Genomic DNA, 17,935 nt, shown 5'->3' on the forward strand with positions numbered 1-17,935 from the left:
CCCTGATATAGGAATTTTTCTTCTAGGATTTTATCTTACAGATATCGATGAGTGTGTGTGTGTGTGTGTGTGTGTGTATTCACTGATGCACAGACATGAGCATGCATTTGAAGCCACTTTATCCCAAGGACATTTGACAGCCTCTAAGAGGCTAAGATGTTAACTAACGTGCTCAGCAACCTCAAATAGGTGCTACAGGAGCAGAAGTTGGAATCCAGAACCTAACAAGAAAGGAGAACGTAATAAATATATGAAGGGATCCCTTCCAGGAATTAGAACTACCTGGAAATTAAGAAATTGAGCTACCCAAGCTCAGTTTTCCATTCCCTATGTGGCCCAGAAAAAAATAACTCCTGGAAATTGGATTGTGATGTCCCTAGAGTGTTAGTATATACAATCCCTCCCCTCCTCCACCCCCATCTTGCTCATCCTCCCCCAACCCCAGCACAAGGTAGAAATAAACCTAAATCACCTACTCAGGAAGGTAAAATCACCCTTCATCTCAATTCGTGTTTGAAAATAAATTATCAACTACTCTGATCTACACATAAATGAGATACATTAGGAATAACAGACAATTGAAATAGATCCATGTGAGTCTTGAGCTATTGCAACTCTCAGACACAGATTTTAAGAATACTATTTAAATGAATAAAATTTACAATAGTGTATAAAAATAAAATAGTTAGGAATAAATTTAATATAAATGTTTAAGAAATTTGTTGTGGGCTAAATTCTGTCCCCCTTCCCAAACTCACATCTTGAAATCCTAACTCTGAAAAGCTCTGAATATGTGGAGATGGGCCTTTAGAGGATGATTACATTAAAATGCACTGTTAGAGTGGGTCCTAATCCACTCTGACTGGTGTCCAAAGAAGAGGAAATTTGGACAGAGTCCACGGATGCTAGCGGAAAAACCATCAGAGGTCCCTCAAGTCAGCTGTTTGCAAGGCCAAGGAGCAAGGCCTCAGAAGAAACCAAATTGCCAACACCTTAATCTTGATTTCTATCCTCCGTAACTGTGAAAAAATATTTATTGTTTCAGCCACCCAATATGTGGGGTTTTGTTATGGCTGCCCTAGAAAACGAATACAAACCTCTTCACTGAAAATGACAATAGAGCTAAAGCTGGTTGGTCAGAAGCACAAGTGATATTGTGGACTTGCAACTGGCCTTTGAAATCTAGAGTCGGCAGGGGCGGAGGGATGTAGACTGAAGGTCAGTCTTGTAACAGTGAGCCCGTGGCCTGTGGGATCTGAAGCAGAAGCTATCTACCAGTAGAGAGTGTCAGAATTGACTTCGACTGTAGGACACCCACTGTGTTACTGGGGACTGCCAGTGGGGACAAAGCTGCACACATCTGATGACCAGAGTGCATGTTCTCGACAAAGGTAAAGGAGACACAAACAGGGAAGACACGCACACACAGGGGTTTTCCCCACACAGAAAATAAAACCTTAAATTTTCACTTCATTGGAAAACTTTCGTGGAGAAGCTCCACTTGGGAAAATTTGCAGTCAGGAGTTCTATTGCTAATGATAGCAACAATTCAGCAGAAAAATTCTTGAACGTTCTACTCTGCGATACACCTCCAGTGAAGTTCAGGGGGCATTGTCATTCCAGCAGTCTCTGTGCGTTAATAAAGTCTCCACTAGTCAGAAGTGAAAGCTCTTTCAAATCCAAGTGTGTGCCTCACACAGGAAAAAAGATTCCATCATAAAAATTTGTAAAATATCTTTCCTTTTTTATTACTTTTTAAAGATTTATTTATTTATACAAGAGCTGGGGTACAGGCCAGAAGCGAGGGAGGGTGAGAGGATTCACCAGAGATAGAGCAGGGAGCAAAACAGGCAGACAGACCAAAAGCACTGCTGAGGGGAACAGCGGGCGAGACAGGAGAGGTCTGCCGCGCCATGTGGGTTTCTCCCTGGCCGGCCGGGAATTGAACCCACGTTGCAGAGGCTGCAGACAGCTTCACAGCGCTGTGCTCAACCCGCTGCGCCACCAGGGAGGCTCCTCTTTCCTTTTTTTAGAGAAGCATTCAATAAAGCTATCAACTGGTCTCTCTCCAGTTTCATACATTTTCATTTTATGTGTGCGCAGCTTTGTCCTCAGTCCCAAATTCAGAATTACGGAGCAGTTTGTATAGTTCCCTCACCTCTGGTCCTCTGCCGCCTCAATCTAACCTCTTAAGTCCTCCCAAATTCCAGGCTGTCTCTCCACCTCAACAAAATTACTGTGCTCTGCCTGGGCACTCCCTCCCGTACCCGTCCCAGGTATTGCTTCTCTCAGGACACTGCCCGATGCCTGAAAACAGTGGATGCACAGCCTTAGTCCAGTCTCCTTAGTTGCAAAAAGCAGAAGTCTGGTACCAGCTCCTTTATCTCAGTTGAGAGCAGAAGGCTAGATCAACTTTCTTAATGTTTACAAGGCTTATCAGGGTGATGAGATTTATACGTTTTCCATTTAAAAATGAAGCCTGGTATCTGAGGGGAGAAATCCTATATTGTGAAAAAATAAGGATGTTTAAAGAACAAATACGTAAATGAAAATAAAACCTAGTAAATGTTAATTTACAAAAAAAAGAAAGAAATTTTGTTGTTTTATTTTTCTTACATTGTTGCTTAAATTTTTGTGCAATATTTGATTTCTGCCCTCAGATATAATCCCCCCATATCTCCCACCACCAGAGCATCAATGAACCATCATAACCATAGTCCCTTGTGCTCTTTCCTCCCCTGTTTTGACTCCACATCCCCCCTATGTCTCAAATTCTGTAATTTGCCTGCTAGTTTAATCTTTCCCCCCACCCCCGACCTTTTGGTTGGTTACCTTATGTTCCTCCTATAAGTGAAAGCATCTGATATTTTAAAAGAAAGAATGTTTTTGACAAAACATAAAATACATAAATTCATATCTTTATAGTCTCATATTCTTGTGGTTAAAAAAAAACAAAAAACAAAAAAAACCTCCAAGGAACAGCAATGTGATGTTAGTGAGCTGTTTCAGTCCCTGGTTCTCAAATCAGTCTCCCTTTCTCAATCCAGGTACAGGAAGACTATGGTTCAAGAGCAGCCACAGTTTTTAAAAAGATGCCCAGGGCCTCCCTGGTGGTGCAAGGGATTAAGACACAACCTATGAAGCTGTCCGCAGCCACTGCAGCACGAGTTCAATTCCCCTGCCAGCCAGGGAGAAACCCACATGGTGCAGCAGACCTCTCCTGGCTCACTCATTGTTCCCCTCAGCAGTGTACTTCAGTCAGTCTGCCTGTTCTGTTCCCCATTCTGTCTCTGGTGAATCCTCTCACCCCCCACACCTCTGGCCTGTACCCCAGTTCTTGTGTGCATAAATAAATAGATCTTTAAAAAATAAAATAAAATAAAAAGATGCCCACAAGGCTGTAGCCATGGTCAACTGAAATATAACATCCTCTAAAATGTGCTAAGGGCAAGGAAGCAGCGAAGTGGTTAATCTTCCTTGGGTAGGAGCAGAGCACTTAAAACATAAGAGTTACTTAAAATTCAGCTTAGCTTTATTGTGATTTAGAGTTTGTTTAATTAGTATTTAGAACTACACATTGTTTATAGCTATTGGTATTTCAATAGATGCTTAAATGTTTGAACATTTAAAGTTTAATAAGCCTTAGTTCTTTGAAGAAAAACATTGGTGTAATTAAATTTTCAATTACTCTGGGTTTTTTTTTTAGGGGCTCATGCAATTAATAAAAGCTAAGGCATTTAACAACACACATTTTAAAACCTAGTCAACCCTCTCATTAATTAGCTAACACTTATAGTCCATATTTTTAATATAGAAGTTTCATTTGGGCAAAGTCACAACTTTCAAAAAGTACATGGATTAACACAGGCGATTAAATAACAGTAACCTGTTTCAAGATTATTTTATGTGTACACATGAATATGGAGATCAATTATGGCTTTCCAAAAACCATTCTTGTGCATTGATACCAATAATTGTTTGTATTTAATTGTGTGGTCAAATTAAAAACACTGAAGCAATTGCTCCTCAGAGTTTCCTTGCCCTTAGCACATTTTAGAGGATGTTATATTCCAGTTGAAAAAAGAAAGTGGCAGAGGTTTACAGATTGGATATAATCTTATTTTAATTAAACACTAAATTTAAAATGAAGCAAAGGAAATTTCTCCACTCCTAGATTTTTGCTACGTAAGATCACCAGCAACATCAGTATATTACATGGGAGTTGATGATACACACACCACCCTGCAACTACTGGATCAGAATCTGAATTTTCAAAACATCCCAGATATTTAGTATGTAAAGACAGAAAAGCCTGGTAAAGGCGTGGTCAGTTTATCAGTCAGAAAAGAGGTTTGCCAATGGCCTTGGCTTCAAGGAGCGTATAGTCTACTGGCAGTGAGCAGGGAGGGATCAACAAGAAAACAGTCAGTTATAACAACCTGACATGGGAGGTCTTCTCATTGCACGAAGGAGGGCACTTTATCAAGTGTGGGAAGCAGGCTGACCAAGAATGGTACATTCAAACCCTAAAAAGCAAGTCTATCTATCTATCTATCTATCTATCTATCTATCTATCTATCTATCTATCTATCTATCTCTCTTTCTCTCTCTCTCTCTATTCTACAATGTTAATTGCAGCATTATTTATACTAGCGAGGACATGGAAGTAGCCTAAATGTCCATCAAACAGGCAACTGAATCAAGATGTATACAGCCACACTATGGCGTACTACGCAGCCACAAGGAAAAATGAAATACCTCTAATTCACCAATCTGCACCCTCATCTCCATCTTATTCCCTTCTTCAGACTCCTAACCAGCACAATCCTTGTACTTGGAGCCCAAGAAATCAAGACATTGATAAGCATACCTAAATATTGCTCTCAGTACCATTTAGGGAATAAAACAAAAAATTAACACTGGCCTCTACCTTCAAGTTATATGTTCTGTTTGAGGGGCTAGGTAACACACAGGAAACATAATAAAATAAAAATAATCATAATTAAATGCTAACTTGAAATGTACAAATTATCTGAGACATGTCAAATTAGAATGAATGTGTCTAGACCAGAGAGAGAGGCAAAGTGGAAAGAGAAAAGGAGGATGATGTGGGTGTTATGTGGCTGTGAATACGTTGCAATGCTCTGTAGGTCATGTCAAGGATTTTAACCCAAATGTGTAATGGAAAGTCACTAAAATGATCCCAACAAGACATGACACAATTTTACAATGACTCTGATCACTGGATGAAGAATGGACTAAAGAGGGAGAAAACAACCACAAGGGGTGGGAGGAGAATAATTAAAAGCTATTGAAGTGGTTCACGTGAGAGATTTATATTTATGATGACTTGGATCCAGATGGTGGCCTGGGAGATATGGATGATTAAAGACCAATTATAGAAGTACAATTCATAAAATTTGCTGATGCCTTCCTTCTATGGGTGTGTGGGGGGGGGGGGCTGGGAGACACAAGAAGGAAGAAGGCACTGGGGCCTCCCTGGTGGCGCAGTGGTTGAGCGCTGGGTTTCGAAGCTGCCCGCAGCCTCTGCAGCGCCGGTTCGATCCCCGGCTTTTCCCCGGCCACCGGAGGAGGGTCCCACATGGCGCGCAGACCTCTCCTGCCGCCCGCTGCTCCCCTCAGCAGTGTGCTTCGGTCCCTCTGCCTGCTCTGCTCCCTGCTCTGGCTCTATTGGGTTCTCTTGTATAAATAAATAAATAAATAAATCTTTAAAAAAAAAAAAAAAGATTTATTTATTTAAAAAAAAAAAAAAAAAAAAAAGAAGGAAGAAGGCACTAAGGATTATTATCAGAACTCTTATTTTAGCAGGTGGGTGAATGGTGGTTTCACATTCCCAGATGGAGGAAGGTCAGGAAAGGTATACAGGTTTTAGAGAATATTAACAATTATTGGGCAACTTAACAAGCAAATAATTGAGACACCCCACTAGATGTGTGGAGTAATCAATTGATTTATTATTCTGTCCATATTCCATCTTCTAGGAAACCACATGAGTTTGGAGCTCAGCAAAAAAAAGTAGAGTCTAAGTCAATGTGGGGGAGTTGTTGGCAGATAAATGGCATTAGAAATCATGCAAACATATGAGAATGTCTAGGGCAGTGGTTTTCAAACCTGGAATGTTTGTTCACATGCAAGTTTTGAGGCCCATTCCAGAAAGTTTCTGACTCAGTAAAGTCTTGGTGAGGTCCAGGAATTTGCTTTATGAAAAGTCAACCTAAAAGCTTCTGAAGCAAGTAGTCCAGGCTCAAATTAGAGTGGGTAAAACACAGTCCAGTAGCAATAGCAAATATAGCCAAATCTTTGCGGAGTCAGGAGGTTGTTAGATAAAGGAAGATATGAGGCCAAACAGAGGGCTTTTATTTAATTTAATTTATTTATTTGTATTATGAGGTGTTTTTTTTTTTTAAGGTGGAGACACTAAAGAGTTGGTTCATAACCTTGGCTACACACTGTAATCGCCTGTTGAGCCGTTAAAAAATATTCATGCACAAGATCCAGCCCAAACAAGTAAAACAGACTCTCTGGAGGTGGGATCCAAGTATCAGTGTTTTTTAACTTTAATTTTTAGTCTATTTTCTTTTTCCTAAAGGATACCTTTTATTTCCCCAGTGTCTGGCTCATAGGATGTACTCAATTCAAGTTCACCGTTGTGAAAACATTGACCAGTTAGCAAATGACACAAACAATAGGAAACCAGAGTATATATTACAAAGTTAATGTACTCTTCCTGAGAAAAGGATTCTAGTCCAACTACCTTTCTTTCCAAAGGGGGACTGAGTCCCCCAGGTCGGTCTTGGTCTTGGCTAATCAGGACCAAGAACCAGTATTCTAACTCCCAGATCAGAGGTTCCGGCCTTAAAACAGTCTCATTTTCACTTTTCCCAAATTCTAACAGACCCACCCTTCCCGCAACTCGCCCTCTTGACCAGCCTGGGGATTGACCCGGCGGGGTGGGGGCTCAGGGCCCTCACTGCGCTTGCGCCTCTCGGCGAGGCTCTGTCGCCGGAGCAACCGGAGACGCGCGAATCGGCCTGCACCTACAAGGTGACAGGCGTTCCCCATACAGTTCTTTTTTGGATATGCTTTTCTTACCGCTTCCCGCGCCTGGTGAGTGACTTTGAGGGTCTGGTAGGAAAGCTCCATCAGACACTGTCTTAGGGCCCGAGAGAAGGGAGAAGAGGAGCCAGTTTCTAGGCTGACCGGTACATCCCAGGAAGGTGGCTCCGGGAAACCTGACGCTTAACCAGCCCGCCCCTCTCGGGATTGGCCAGAGCCGACCCAGGTCAGCCAATCTCTGGGCACAGATGAATTCCTTATCATGCCAATCAATGTTAAAAGTAAGCATGTTTAGTCCAGAGCGTTTGCGTGGCACTGGCCAATCAAGAGACCAAGAGGGGATGATTGGCCCGACTTGAGGCGGGGTTTGCAATTGTTTTAGTTCCCCGAATTCTGTCTTTTAAAGTGCAATTTAACGGACTCTCATATACCGTTACATTTGTCTTTGATTTTGGCAGTTCGGGTCTTCGTGACCCCATGCTTATGTCCCCAAGACTGAGACACACTTTGACATCACAGAGAATCCTGCGGGATAGGGATAGGACTCTGTAAACTTTGCTCTAGTTTGACATTGAAAGAACATCCTGTACTCTCTTTTGCATTATTTTCAAATGTAGTATGTTTTTGTAGCGCATCTCCTGCACACCACCACTGACTCCCAAAGTTTTCTAACCACAGTAAGAAATACATTTTTGGTCTTACTTATCTTTGACAAGAAGGTCAAAACACCCCATGGAGAAAGGATTGTCTCCTCAATAAATGGTGTTGGGAAAACTGGATATTAACATGCAAAAGAATGAAACTGGCTCTTGACTTAACACCACTTTCAAAAAAATTAGCGTGAGGGCCTCCCCGGTGGCGCAGCGGTTGAGTGCTGGGTTGCGAGGCTGCGCGCGGCCTCTGCGGCGCCGGTTCGATCCCCGGCTGCTCCCCGGCCACCGGAGGAGGGTCCCATATGGCGTGCAGACCTCTCCTGCCGCCCGCTGCTCCCCTCAGCAGTGTACTTCGGTCCTTCTGCCTGCTCTGCTCCCCGCTCTGGCTCTGGTGAATTCTCTCACCATCCCGCGCTTCTGACTGTACCCAGTGCATGTATAAACAAAACAAACAAACAAACCAGCAAACAAATAAATAAAGCATGCCTCTATTAAAAAAAAAAAAAAATTAGCGTGAAATTGATTACTAATTTAAACAAAAGATCTGAAACCATAGGGAGGAAATAATAGGGGAACGCTCTTTAAGGTGAGTCTTGTGGGGGGGAAATATATAAATATAAATATATATATATATATATATATCACCAAAACACAAGGAACAAAAGCAAAAATCAATGTGGGACTATATCAAATTAAAAAGCTCTGTACAACAACAAAAATGACCAAGGAAATGAAAAGGCAACCTATGGAATGGAAGTAAATATTTGCAAACTATTTAGCTGACAAGGGGTTAATAACCAAAATGTATAAGGAACTCACATAACTCGATTTTTAAAAATCTAATTTAAAAAGTGGACAGAGTACTTAGAGATTTTTCTCAAAAGAGATGTACAAATGGGCAACAAGTACAGGAAAAAGTGTTCCTTTAAGTCAACAGGGTAATCCAAATGCAAATCCAAACCGTAATAGATATCACCTCATACCTGTTAGAATGACTTATTAGAAAGACAAGTGGCAATAAATGCTGGTGAGGATGTGGAGAAAAGGGAAGCCTTGTGGGCTGTCAGGAGGAATGTATATTGGTGAAGACCAGACAAAAAACAGTAGGGAGGTTCCTCAAAAAATTCAAAGTAGAAATAGCATATTATCCAGCACTCCACTTTTGGATACATAGCACTGGACATGATATCGTTGTTTTGAAGAGATATCTGCACCTCATGTTCACTGCAACATTATTTACAATGGGCAAAATATGCAAACAACCTAAGATGCCAAATAATTATAGAAATATATCCTTAAAGTGCTGGTAGAAAAAAAAGCAACTGGGCCTCCCCGGTGGCTCAGCGGTTGAGCGCTGGGTTGTGAAGCTGCCCACGGCCTCTACAGTGCCAGTTCGATCCCCGGCTGCTCCCCGGCCACCAGAGGAGGATCCCACATGGCGCGCAGACCTCTCCTGTGCTGCTCCCCTCAGCAGTGTACTTCGGTCCTTCTGCCTGCTCTGCTCCCCGCTCTGGCTCTGGTGAATTCTCTCACCCTCCCGTGCTTCTGACTGTACCCAGTGCATGTATAAACACACAAACAAATAAAAATAAATAAATAAATAAGAAAGAAAAAAAAAGCAACTTAGAATTCTATACAAGTGAAAATAATCTTCAGAAATCAATGAGACTTTGAAAAGGTAACTGCCAGGAGCTGGGATGTAGGAGACTTTCCGAAGTAGTTTAGATGAAGAATAATGGGGGAGAGCTGTCAGGACTAAGAGAGACACTCTCAGAGTAGGTCTTTGGAGGTTACTGATCCCTGAATTATTCCCAGAATTAGATTTCCAGATAGTGCTGCTACCTATAAAAATCCGGTGTGGTGTCCCCCAGCATCCAAACCCCTCATCTTGAAAGGAGGATGTGGAGCAAAGGGAAGCTTTGTGGACTGTGAGGAGGAATATAAACTAGTGCAGACCTGACAGACAACAGTATGGAGGGGGTCTCCCTGGTGGCTGAGGGGGTAAGTCTCAGTGCTATCACTCCTAAGTTCCATCCCAGCGAGGGAGCTAACCCCATGTATGGCACAGCAGACCTCTTCTGTCTTGCCTGCTGCTCCCCTCATCAGTGTATTTCAGGAGATCCACCTGTTCTGCTCCCCACTTTGTCTCTGGTGAATCCTCTCACCCCCCTGCCCATCCCCCCACCTCTGGCCTTCACCCCCAGTTCTTCTGTGCAAAAAACAAAAACAATATGGAGGTTCCTCATACTTTCCAATCTCCTCTCATCCTGTCCTAAAAATTATTTTTAAAAAGTTCCTGCTGCCAGGCTCCTGGGAGACTTGTGAGCTGGGGTTGTTGGGTGGAGGGCGGCTGGGGCGCAAGGCCATGGGCCAAGGTCAGCCAGTGGTGGGGGCGGCACCGGCTGCAAACGCAAGTTCCCCCCCCTTCTAAAAATGCGGAGGCCAGCAGCCTCATCTGGTCTTGGTCGTGACGTCCGCAGAACATTAGGAAACCCAGAAGTGGGCCCATGCCGCTAAGTGAGACTTTTAAGTGCATTTGAGCATCGGTCATTGATTGTGTGCCAGGGAGTTTTCAGCTTAGCGGGGACTTTTTTTTCATGTGACAAAGGCCTCGCGGTTTCACTGCATGAACACCTGCCCTATCACAGTGTGAATTCAGTCCACGTAGAAATAAAGTGCCATTTAAAGTTTAGATCTTGACAGCTGCTTCAAGGTGCAGAACTTGGCGGAAAGCAAATGAGTATCACCAACTTTGCAGGTGAGCTTTTATGTGCTTGACAAAAAAGATCAGTCGCCTCGAATTAAGAGTTTAATCATTTCAAATACTTTGCATTTCAGTTTTCATTACCTAGTCGGATTTTGAACTGTCAAAGAAAAGGCAGAGTGGGGATTAATTGTTACCTTTGTGCCACCGGGATGCAGCTGCATTCAGGCTGCTCTCCTGCAGCCTGGTCACTGCCCTTTCACTTTTGGAAACTAGTGAATGTGTTGTCAAAGAAAAAAAAAGTGTAAATTAACTACTTTGCAGGTTTTTCACTCCTCTGATTTTTTTTATATCTTTGGCATAGGAACTGCATAAATAGCAGCTTATGAAAAAAACCATCTCTTTAGAAAGAAAAAGCAGAAGCGTGAGTTTTTCCCATTGATAAAAGAATTCAATTTTTCTCACTGAAATTCTCTGCTAGATTTGTTGGGCAGGATTTCTCAAACTTGGCATTATTGACATTTGGGGCCAGAGAGTTATTTGTTGGGGTGGGGAGAGTGAGCTGACCCATGCATTGTAGGATGTTTAACTTCATCCTAGGCCTCTGTTCACCAGATGCCAGTAGCATCCCCCAAACGGTGGCCACCAGAAATGTTCCCAGACATTGCCAAATGCCAACTATCCCCTGGAGGGTGAAATCACCCCTAGATTAGAACCATTTTTTTTTCCTTCAAAAAGGTAAGAAACACCAACCACCATATTTATTTAAACTTTTCCTCATCTAAGAAGAGAAATATTCAAAGAAAACCTTGGCCCTCTCCACAAGGGACCATGATTTAAACATCTGGCAGTTCTCATTGTCCTCTGTCTCCTGAGTGTCCCCCAACACAGGCCGCCACTTCTCATCTCACATCATGATGTGATGTTGTTATAGGACAGGGAGGGGGGGGACCACCCTGTTACAATGAGACTTTAGCTGCAAACCAGTAAACACCTTGGCAGGAAGACAGCGCAGCTTGATGTGTGCCTCTGCCTTGCCCAGGCCCAGTGACAGCAAGGACTGCCAAGACACAAGGTGAGTGGTAGGTCCTGTGGCACTGGAAGGACCAGTTTCTTCACTGTATCAATGTTTTGCTTCCTAAACTGTTAATACCTACAGTGAAAAGAAATGTTTAGGCTGACTGAATTAATGCCATCTTGTTGAAAGGTAACTGAACTTTTTTTTCAACATTTATTTTTCATTTATGCATACAAGAACTGGGGTACAGGCCAGAGGTGTGAGGGGTGAGAGGATTCACCAGAGACAGAGTGGGAAGCAGAACAGGCAGATTGATTGAAACACACTGCAGAGGGGAGCAGCGGGCAAGGCAAGTCAGGAGAGGTCTGCTGCGCCATGTGGGTCATCTCCCTGGTTGGGGATCGAACTCCTGCTGCAGTGGCTGCGGATAGCTTCCCAGGCTACATCTTAACCCCTTGCGCCACCAGGGAGGCCCAAAAGGTAACTGAACTTTTAACTTAAAAAAGATAATTTACTAACTAGCCAGAACCAGTTTCCAGCTGGGATGACCTTCTCTAAGAACTGTGCAAAGAAAATTATTTTTTCTTTTTTTTCTCTCCAGAGTAACCAAGGGCACTGAAAGTCAATGAACTGCAAAAAAATTGAATCTACAACAATGTAAGTTTTTGCAATGCTGCCCTTCTTGCCCATATCTTTTCCTTTTAAACCCTCTTAAACAAAGACCTAAATGGAGCACAAGTTGAACTCATACCTGAGGTTGTGTTCCCTGATTTGCAAATCCAAGACAACCCCACCCAGCAAATAAACGCTATTATTTTATTTTAGCCTCTTCACATTCTTCTTGGTCAACACCCCAGAGAAAAGAAAAATATCTTTTTCTTAATAATATTTTGTTGTTCTCTTCTTTTATAAAATAATCATTATATAAATGATTGGCAAATCCATAAAATATGAAAAAGAAGTCATTCGAGTTTCTTGCTAGAAACTAGAGTTTTAAAACATTGTTTAAATAATTACCAAAGCAGCAAAATTGTGTCTGGTGTGCACATTAATGTTTCCAAGTACATCATTTGATGTTTATGAAAGAGCTGAAGCTTACCACTTATTTCTCAAGCACATTATTTCCTAAAGTCTTGAAAAATAGTCCACTTTGCATTGGAGAAAACAAGTTTTTCTACCTGTTCTTTCTGTTACAGCAAGGATGTCATATAGGGCAAATTCTAAGTGATTTTTAATCACATGTCTTTTGTTTTATTGATTACTCTTTTAAAATTCTACATCAATCCCTTTTCCTCCCCCTCCATTTGCCCCTCCCCAAGGAAGTACATTGGAATTCTGTAGTCATGACCTCACTTAAGTCAGACCATCTTCAGCAGAGCTTCTCTAGACATGCAAGCATTGGGGAGTTTTCAAGCATGACAAGAAATGTAAACCCTGTGACAGTCAACTCTAAGTCAGCTCTGAATATATACATCATTAAGACTCCATCTTCAATATTGCTATAAAAAAGTATCCCATCATTTTTAAAAACTGTCAACCTTGTCAATGGGAGGAGAGAAAGTTTTCATCACATAGACATTCTGTGTTGGTATAAACCTGCCTCTGCTAACAATTGTCGAAATGTTAAGAAAGAAAAAATTGCTGACTCTTCTCCCAAAACAGAATGAAATCTGTTCTTTGCCCCATTGCTGTTATTAGAGTCATTTTCCTCATTTATTCTACAGGGTGAAAAATGTTTGCCCTGACCTCATCTCTACAACAGTTCCTCTGCCCTTCCTGCAAGCATAGATCGGAGCTCCTCTCTGTAGTCAAACAGCCCAGGATTGGAATCTTTGCTGCTCTGAGATTTCAGAAAGGTATTGGACTTGCTCAAGTCTTGTTCCTCCTCTGCAAAATGAGAACAGTTATACCTTCTTATAGTGTTGCAAGAATTAAGTAAAACAATGAGTTTCCTTGAGATAGTTTGCTTTTTTGTTTATCGGAAAAGAAATAATCAACACAACAATGATATGAACTGATGTTAGATTTTAAAATGCAGGGAATGGAGCTAACTAAGAGGACAGCAGGGTAATTCATGTCATTAAGCCAAAAAACATTGAACAACAGAGTTCAAAAATCTGGGCAGATATCAGTTCAGCTTCAAGAATCCCAACAGCTGTTGCCTTCACTCAAGAATGTCCTGCCATTAACATGACTCATCTTCAAACTTCTTTAGTGTGCACATCACTCAGTACAAATTTTTAAGAAAAAGAATCAGATTGCATCCCCCCTGCCTAACAGATGGGCTTTTCTTCGCCAGCATTCCCTCCAAATGCAATCGACCGTGGCTAGAGAGGAGGCTCCCAGAACACAAAGAGGTTTGCAGAATATTTCAAGAGATCAAGGTTGGCGCGCACCCCTAGAAGTATGTGGCTCCAGTACTTGGAAATTCCTGGCACGTAATGAGCACTTTAATGAGTCTTAGCTATTGTTACTGCTTGTAGAATAACCTGCAATTTCCAGCCTCCATTCATTTGATTATACCATTTCTTTTAGTGCTGAAATGTTACCTCCCCTTTTTGAATGAAAATAAAATGATTCATTTATTCATTCTTCAGGAAAACATTTATTTCATGCTTAATATAAGTCAAACTATATGCTTGGCCGAAGGGGCATAGTGGAGAACAAAGTCCCTGTCTTCATGGAACTTATATTCTAGTGGGGGCTAGGAACTCTGGAAATAAGTGTATCCATAAACCATGAATTAACGTAATTTTAGGTAGTGAGAGGTCTAAAAGAAAAATAAAACAGTTTGAATGGAAATACAATGAAAAGGGAGGAAGAATAAGAGCTATATGTGCCTGAAAATGCCAAGCTTATAATCATGGCTTGGTCCTTTCTGTGACCATCCCCCATTCAGGAGCTCACATATAGTTGCTTCCTTACAACGAAAAGCACACCTATCACCCTGGAAATTACAAGGGTTTTAGGAGACCTGTGTCAAAGATACTAGACTGGAATCTAAAATCATAAAAAAAAAAAAAGGTCTAAAATATTAGGAGACAGGGGCCTCCCTGGTGGCACAAGGGGTTAAGCACTGCACTATGAAGAAATCCGCAGCCTCTGCAGCATAAGTTCAATCCCCCGGTCTGCCAGGGAGCCACCCACATGACGCAGCAGACCTCTCCTGTCTCTCCTGCTGCTCCCCTCAGCAGTGTACTTCGGTCAATCTGCCTGTTCTGTTCCCCACTCTGTCTCTGGTGAATCCTCTCACCCGCCACATCTCTGGCCTGTACACCAGCTCTTGTATGCATAAATAAATAAATCTTTAAAAAAAATAAAATATTAGGAGACAAAAGGTGCTCCTCATGCTCTTATCACTTAGGAATTTACAACAGTTCTATGGTTTGTATGTCAGGAACAAGAGGCAGATACACATGCATGCATACATATATATTTCTATTATAAATCACAGTATCATTATGTGACTAGCTATTTCTCTAAGGAAGATACAAAAATGGCCAATAAGCACATGAAAAAATGTTCCCTAATCGTTAGGGAAGTGCAAATCAAATCCATGAGATACCAGCTCCCACCTACGAGGATGGCTATCAGCACAGGAAATAACAAGTATTGATAAGGATAAGGAAAAGTTGGAACACTTGTGGGAATGCTAAATAGTGTAGCTACTTTGGAAAATGGTATGGCAATATCTTAGAAAATAAAAATGAAGGTACCATATAATCAAAAAATTCTGCTTAAGGTACATAACCCAAAGAATCCTGGAGGCAGGATCTCAAAGAAATATTTGTGCACCCATGTTAATTAATCTTATAGCAGTATTATCCACAATAGCCAAAAGGTGAATTTTAGGAAGGGTGTTGGACTTACCTGTTTTCTCTTAAAAGCCATATGTTGAAGCCCTCATCCTCAGTAAAATGGGATTTGCAGGCGGGGCACATGGAAGGTAATTAGGCATGTTGTGATTAGGTCTAAGTATGTGCATTATAACATGTGCATCATTATAATTCAACATCTGAATATACTACATATGTATGCCACTATTATACTACACTAAGTGTGTGTATCTTGATAAGCATTTTTCAAATATTAATAATTGTTGAATCTAATTGGAATGTATACAGGTATCCATTGCATTATGCTTTCAATTTTTCTTTGTGTTGAAAAGTTTGAGAACAAAAAGTTGGGGATATAAAATTGAAAGATAAATTCGTTGTATTTTTTTGCTATTAATTTCAGTAAATGGTACTTGCAAAATATAAAGTAGCAAAGAAATGTGATTAAAATAGATATATGCTTGGAGAAGGATAGTAGGTTTGAACATGATTATAGGGAGAGAAAAAATTTAGTGAAAAGGAAAAAGATGTTGAAACCAGGGAGGACTGATGGATTCAGAGACAGGAAGGGAAAGAATTAATAATACACACACTTAGACCTAATCTCAACATGTCATGCACTGTCAAACTAAGTTGAATACTCTTCTAAATATACTAGGATATAGGGGGCCTCCCCTGGTGGCGCAGCGGTTGAGCGCTGGGCTGCGAGGCTGCCCGCGGCCTCTGCAGCGCCGGTTCGATCCCCGGCCACCCGGGCGAGGGCCCCACATGGTGCGCAGACCTCTCCTGCCGCCTGTTCTGCTCTCCGCTCTGGCTCTGGTGAATTCTCTCACCCTCCTGCGCTTCTGACTGTACCCAGAATAAAATAAAAATAAATAAATAATAAATAAATAAATCTTTAAAAAAAAAAATATACTAGGATATATTGTAAAGGTATTTGAGTGCTTCTTTATACTTTTTATTTTTGGTGTGTGTTTATAAGCTGTTTAGATGTAAGACGTAAGATATTTATCAGCTATCACTTTGTAAATTTATTAAGTACACTTATATATACCTTACCTTATAATCCTGTGACGTTCTGAGATCAGGAGCAATCATACTTGTTTTATAGATTAGAAAAATTAGATGAAGACTGCTAAAGTTACACAGCTAACAAGTGGAAAAGCCACTTTTGAGACTCTTTGACTCCATCTAGGAACTTGAGACAATGTAATGATAATATTTGGTTTTTATTGGAGCCAGATTAAAGTGGTAGTTTAGCTAAAGCCTCAATCCATCAAGTGTAATACATTTTATCATTGAGGATGTAATGACACAATTGTGCTGAATGGAATTCTGCTGGAGGAACAGTTGTGCATGTGGTTGGAGGAGGTATTTTATATGTGGCTTACAGGGGTGGTGAGACTACCACAGCTCTCTCCTGCTTGTCTCCTCCTTCAAGGATATTTTGACCACATTATAAGGCAGTTAGACCCAAGTAGTGCAAAGATACCTTTTTGATGATTAGTATATACAATATCATTGTATATCATTGCTGAATTGTTCCCGATAGTAAAGAGAGGCATCCTTTTTACTCTACCACTCAAGCTTTCCTTTAAATGATTATTGAATATCAGGAGCATAGTTTGAAAAACATGCCAGATTAGTAATCTGAAGTGGAGGAGATAAGGGAGCTTTCTACTTCAGAATTCTTTTGGTTGCAACTAACAGAAAACCATCCTGAGATCTAGAACTGTGAAGGAAAAGTATTGGCTCAAGACAACTGACAGGAAGAGAGTTGGGGGTATCAAAATTAATTCTGGTATTTATTTATTTATTTATTTATTAGGCGATTTCTGCCCACGAGATGGGTTGGTCTTCAAGTTGGCTTCTTATTGTAGCAAAATGGCTACACAGCTGTACATGTAGAAAGTGTCCTCATATTTAATCACTGAATAAAAGCCTCAGACATTAATTGTCCTACCATAGAGCCTGGGGCAAAGACAGGAAATGTTTTGCAGCAGATGAATTTATAGGTCCAGTTCTGATCTAATATCCATGGCAAAGGAGGAGGTAACAGTTATTGCCCTGGGCCAGTCTGGGGCAGTAGCTAGAACTCTTTGCAAATTTACACAACCCTACAATAAACACTTCACACAAGTCTTAACCCAGTCTTGTTTCCATTACAATTTTGCATTCATGTTGGTCCTCCTTATGGGTTGTAAGCTCCTTGGCGGAAGCTTAATATTTGTTGAACAATGTTAAAATCGAATGAGGTATAAAATCAAGACTTAACTGAGAATAAACTAAGTGCAAGAACAAGACAAGAGAAGACCACACAGTTAATGTTGGAGAGCTAGAATTAGAACCTACTCCAGCTACAGTTCATTCGTTGTATTAATTAAACAAACAAAAATACCTGACAATTATTTGTCAGGTGTTTATCAGTCATTTACAATGTAATGGTTAAAAAAATTTGTTTACGATAAAGATTTTAAACTATTTACTGGGTTGTTGGAAGAGTGACATATTTTTTCTATTGTTTCGAGCAAAAGTGTACCATCACTTTTCCCACAACCCGATATATAATACTCACATACCTGCATAAATACCATGGAGAAAAATTAATGAAGGAAACTTTCAGGTGTTAGGGATTTGAATTAAAATG

The 17,935-nt window shown here is 41.0% G+C and overlaps 1 protein-coding gene, 1 long non-coding RNA gene and 1 other non-coding gene across 6 annotated transcripts in view; 2 read left to right on the forward strand and 1 right to left on the reverse strand.

Annotated features, from left to right (window-relative positions):
* The window catches only part of KATNAL2 (katanin catalytic subunit A1 like 2), a 62,638-nt gene extending 55,395 nt beyond the window's left edge, over positions 1–7,243 (reverse strand). For 2 of the 3 annotated variants that reach the window (XM_037508564.2, XM_037508563.2), the window contains exon 1: positions 7,114–7,243. In XM_037508564.2, coding sequence (XP_037364461.1) covers positions 7,114–7,164 — 51 coding nt within the window. In that variant the 5' untranslated portion in view covers positions 7,165–7,243. The remainder of the gene's footprint in view (positions 1–7,113) is intronic. The other variant, XM_037508561.2, reaches the window with a different exon arrangement.
* Positions 7,028–14,010, forward strand: LOC119243069 (uncharacterized). Of its 2 annotated transcripts, XR_005124629.2 has the most exons (4): positions 7,028–7,128; positions 12,054–12,109; positions 13,177–13,308; positions 13,752–14,010. It is a non-coding gene; the product is annotated as an uncharacterized LOC119243069 (long non-coding RNA). The 2 variants fall into 2 exon arrangements; XR_005124628.2 differs by having other exon boundaries at positions 13,177–14,010.
* On the forward strand, positions 10,676–10,818 carry LOC119243858 (small nucleolar RNA SNORA13). The gene has a single exon (XR_005124860.1). It is a non-coding gene; the product is annotated as a small nucleolar RNA SNORA13 (small nucleolar RNA).
* Positions 14,011–17,935: the final 3,925 nt, after the last annotated feature.

This window comes from Talpa occidentalis, unplaced genomic scaffold (genome assembly GCF_014898055.3).
Source record: "Talpa occidentalis isolate TD23 unplaced genomic scaffold, MPIMG_talOcc4v2.1 talOcc4.13, whole genome shotgun sequence".
Lineage (NCBI taxonomy): Eukaryota > Metazoa > Chordata > Mammalia > Eulipotyphla > Talpidae > Talpa > Talpa occidentalis.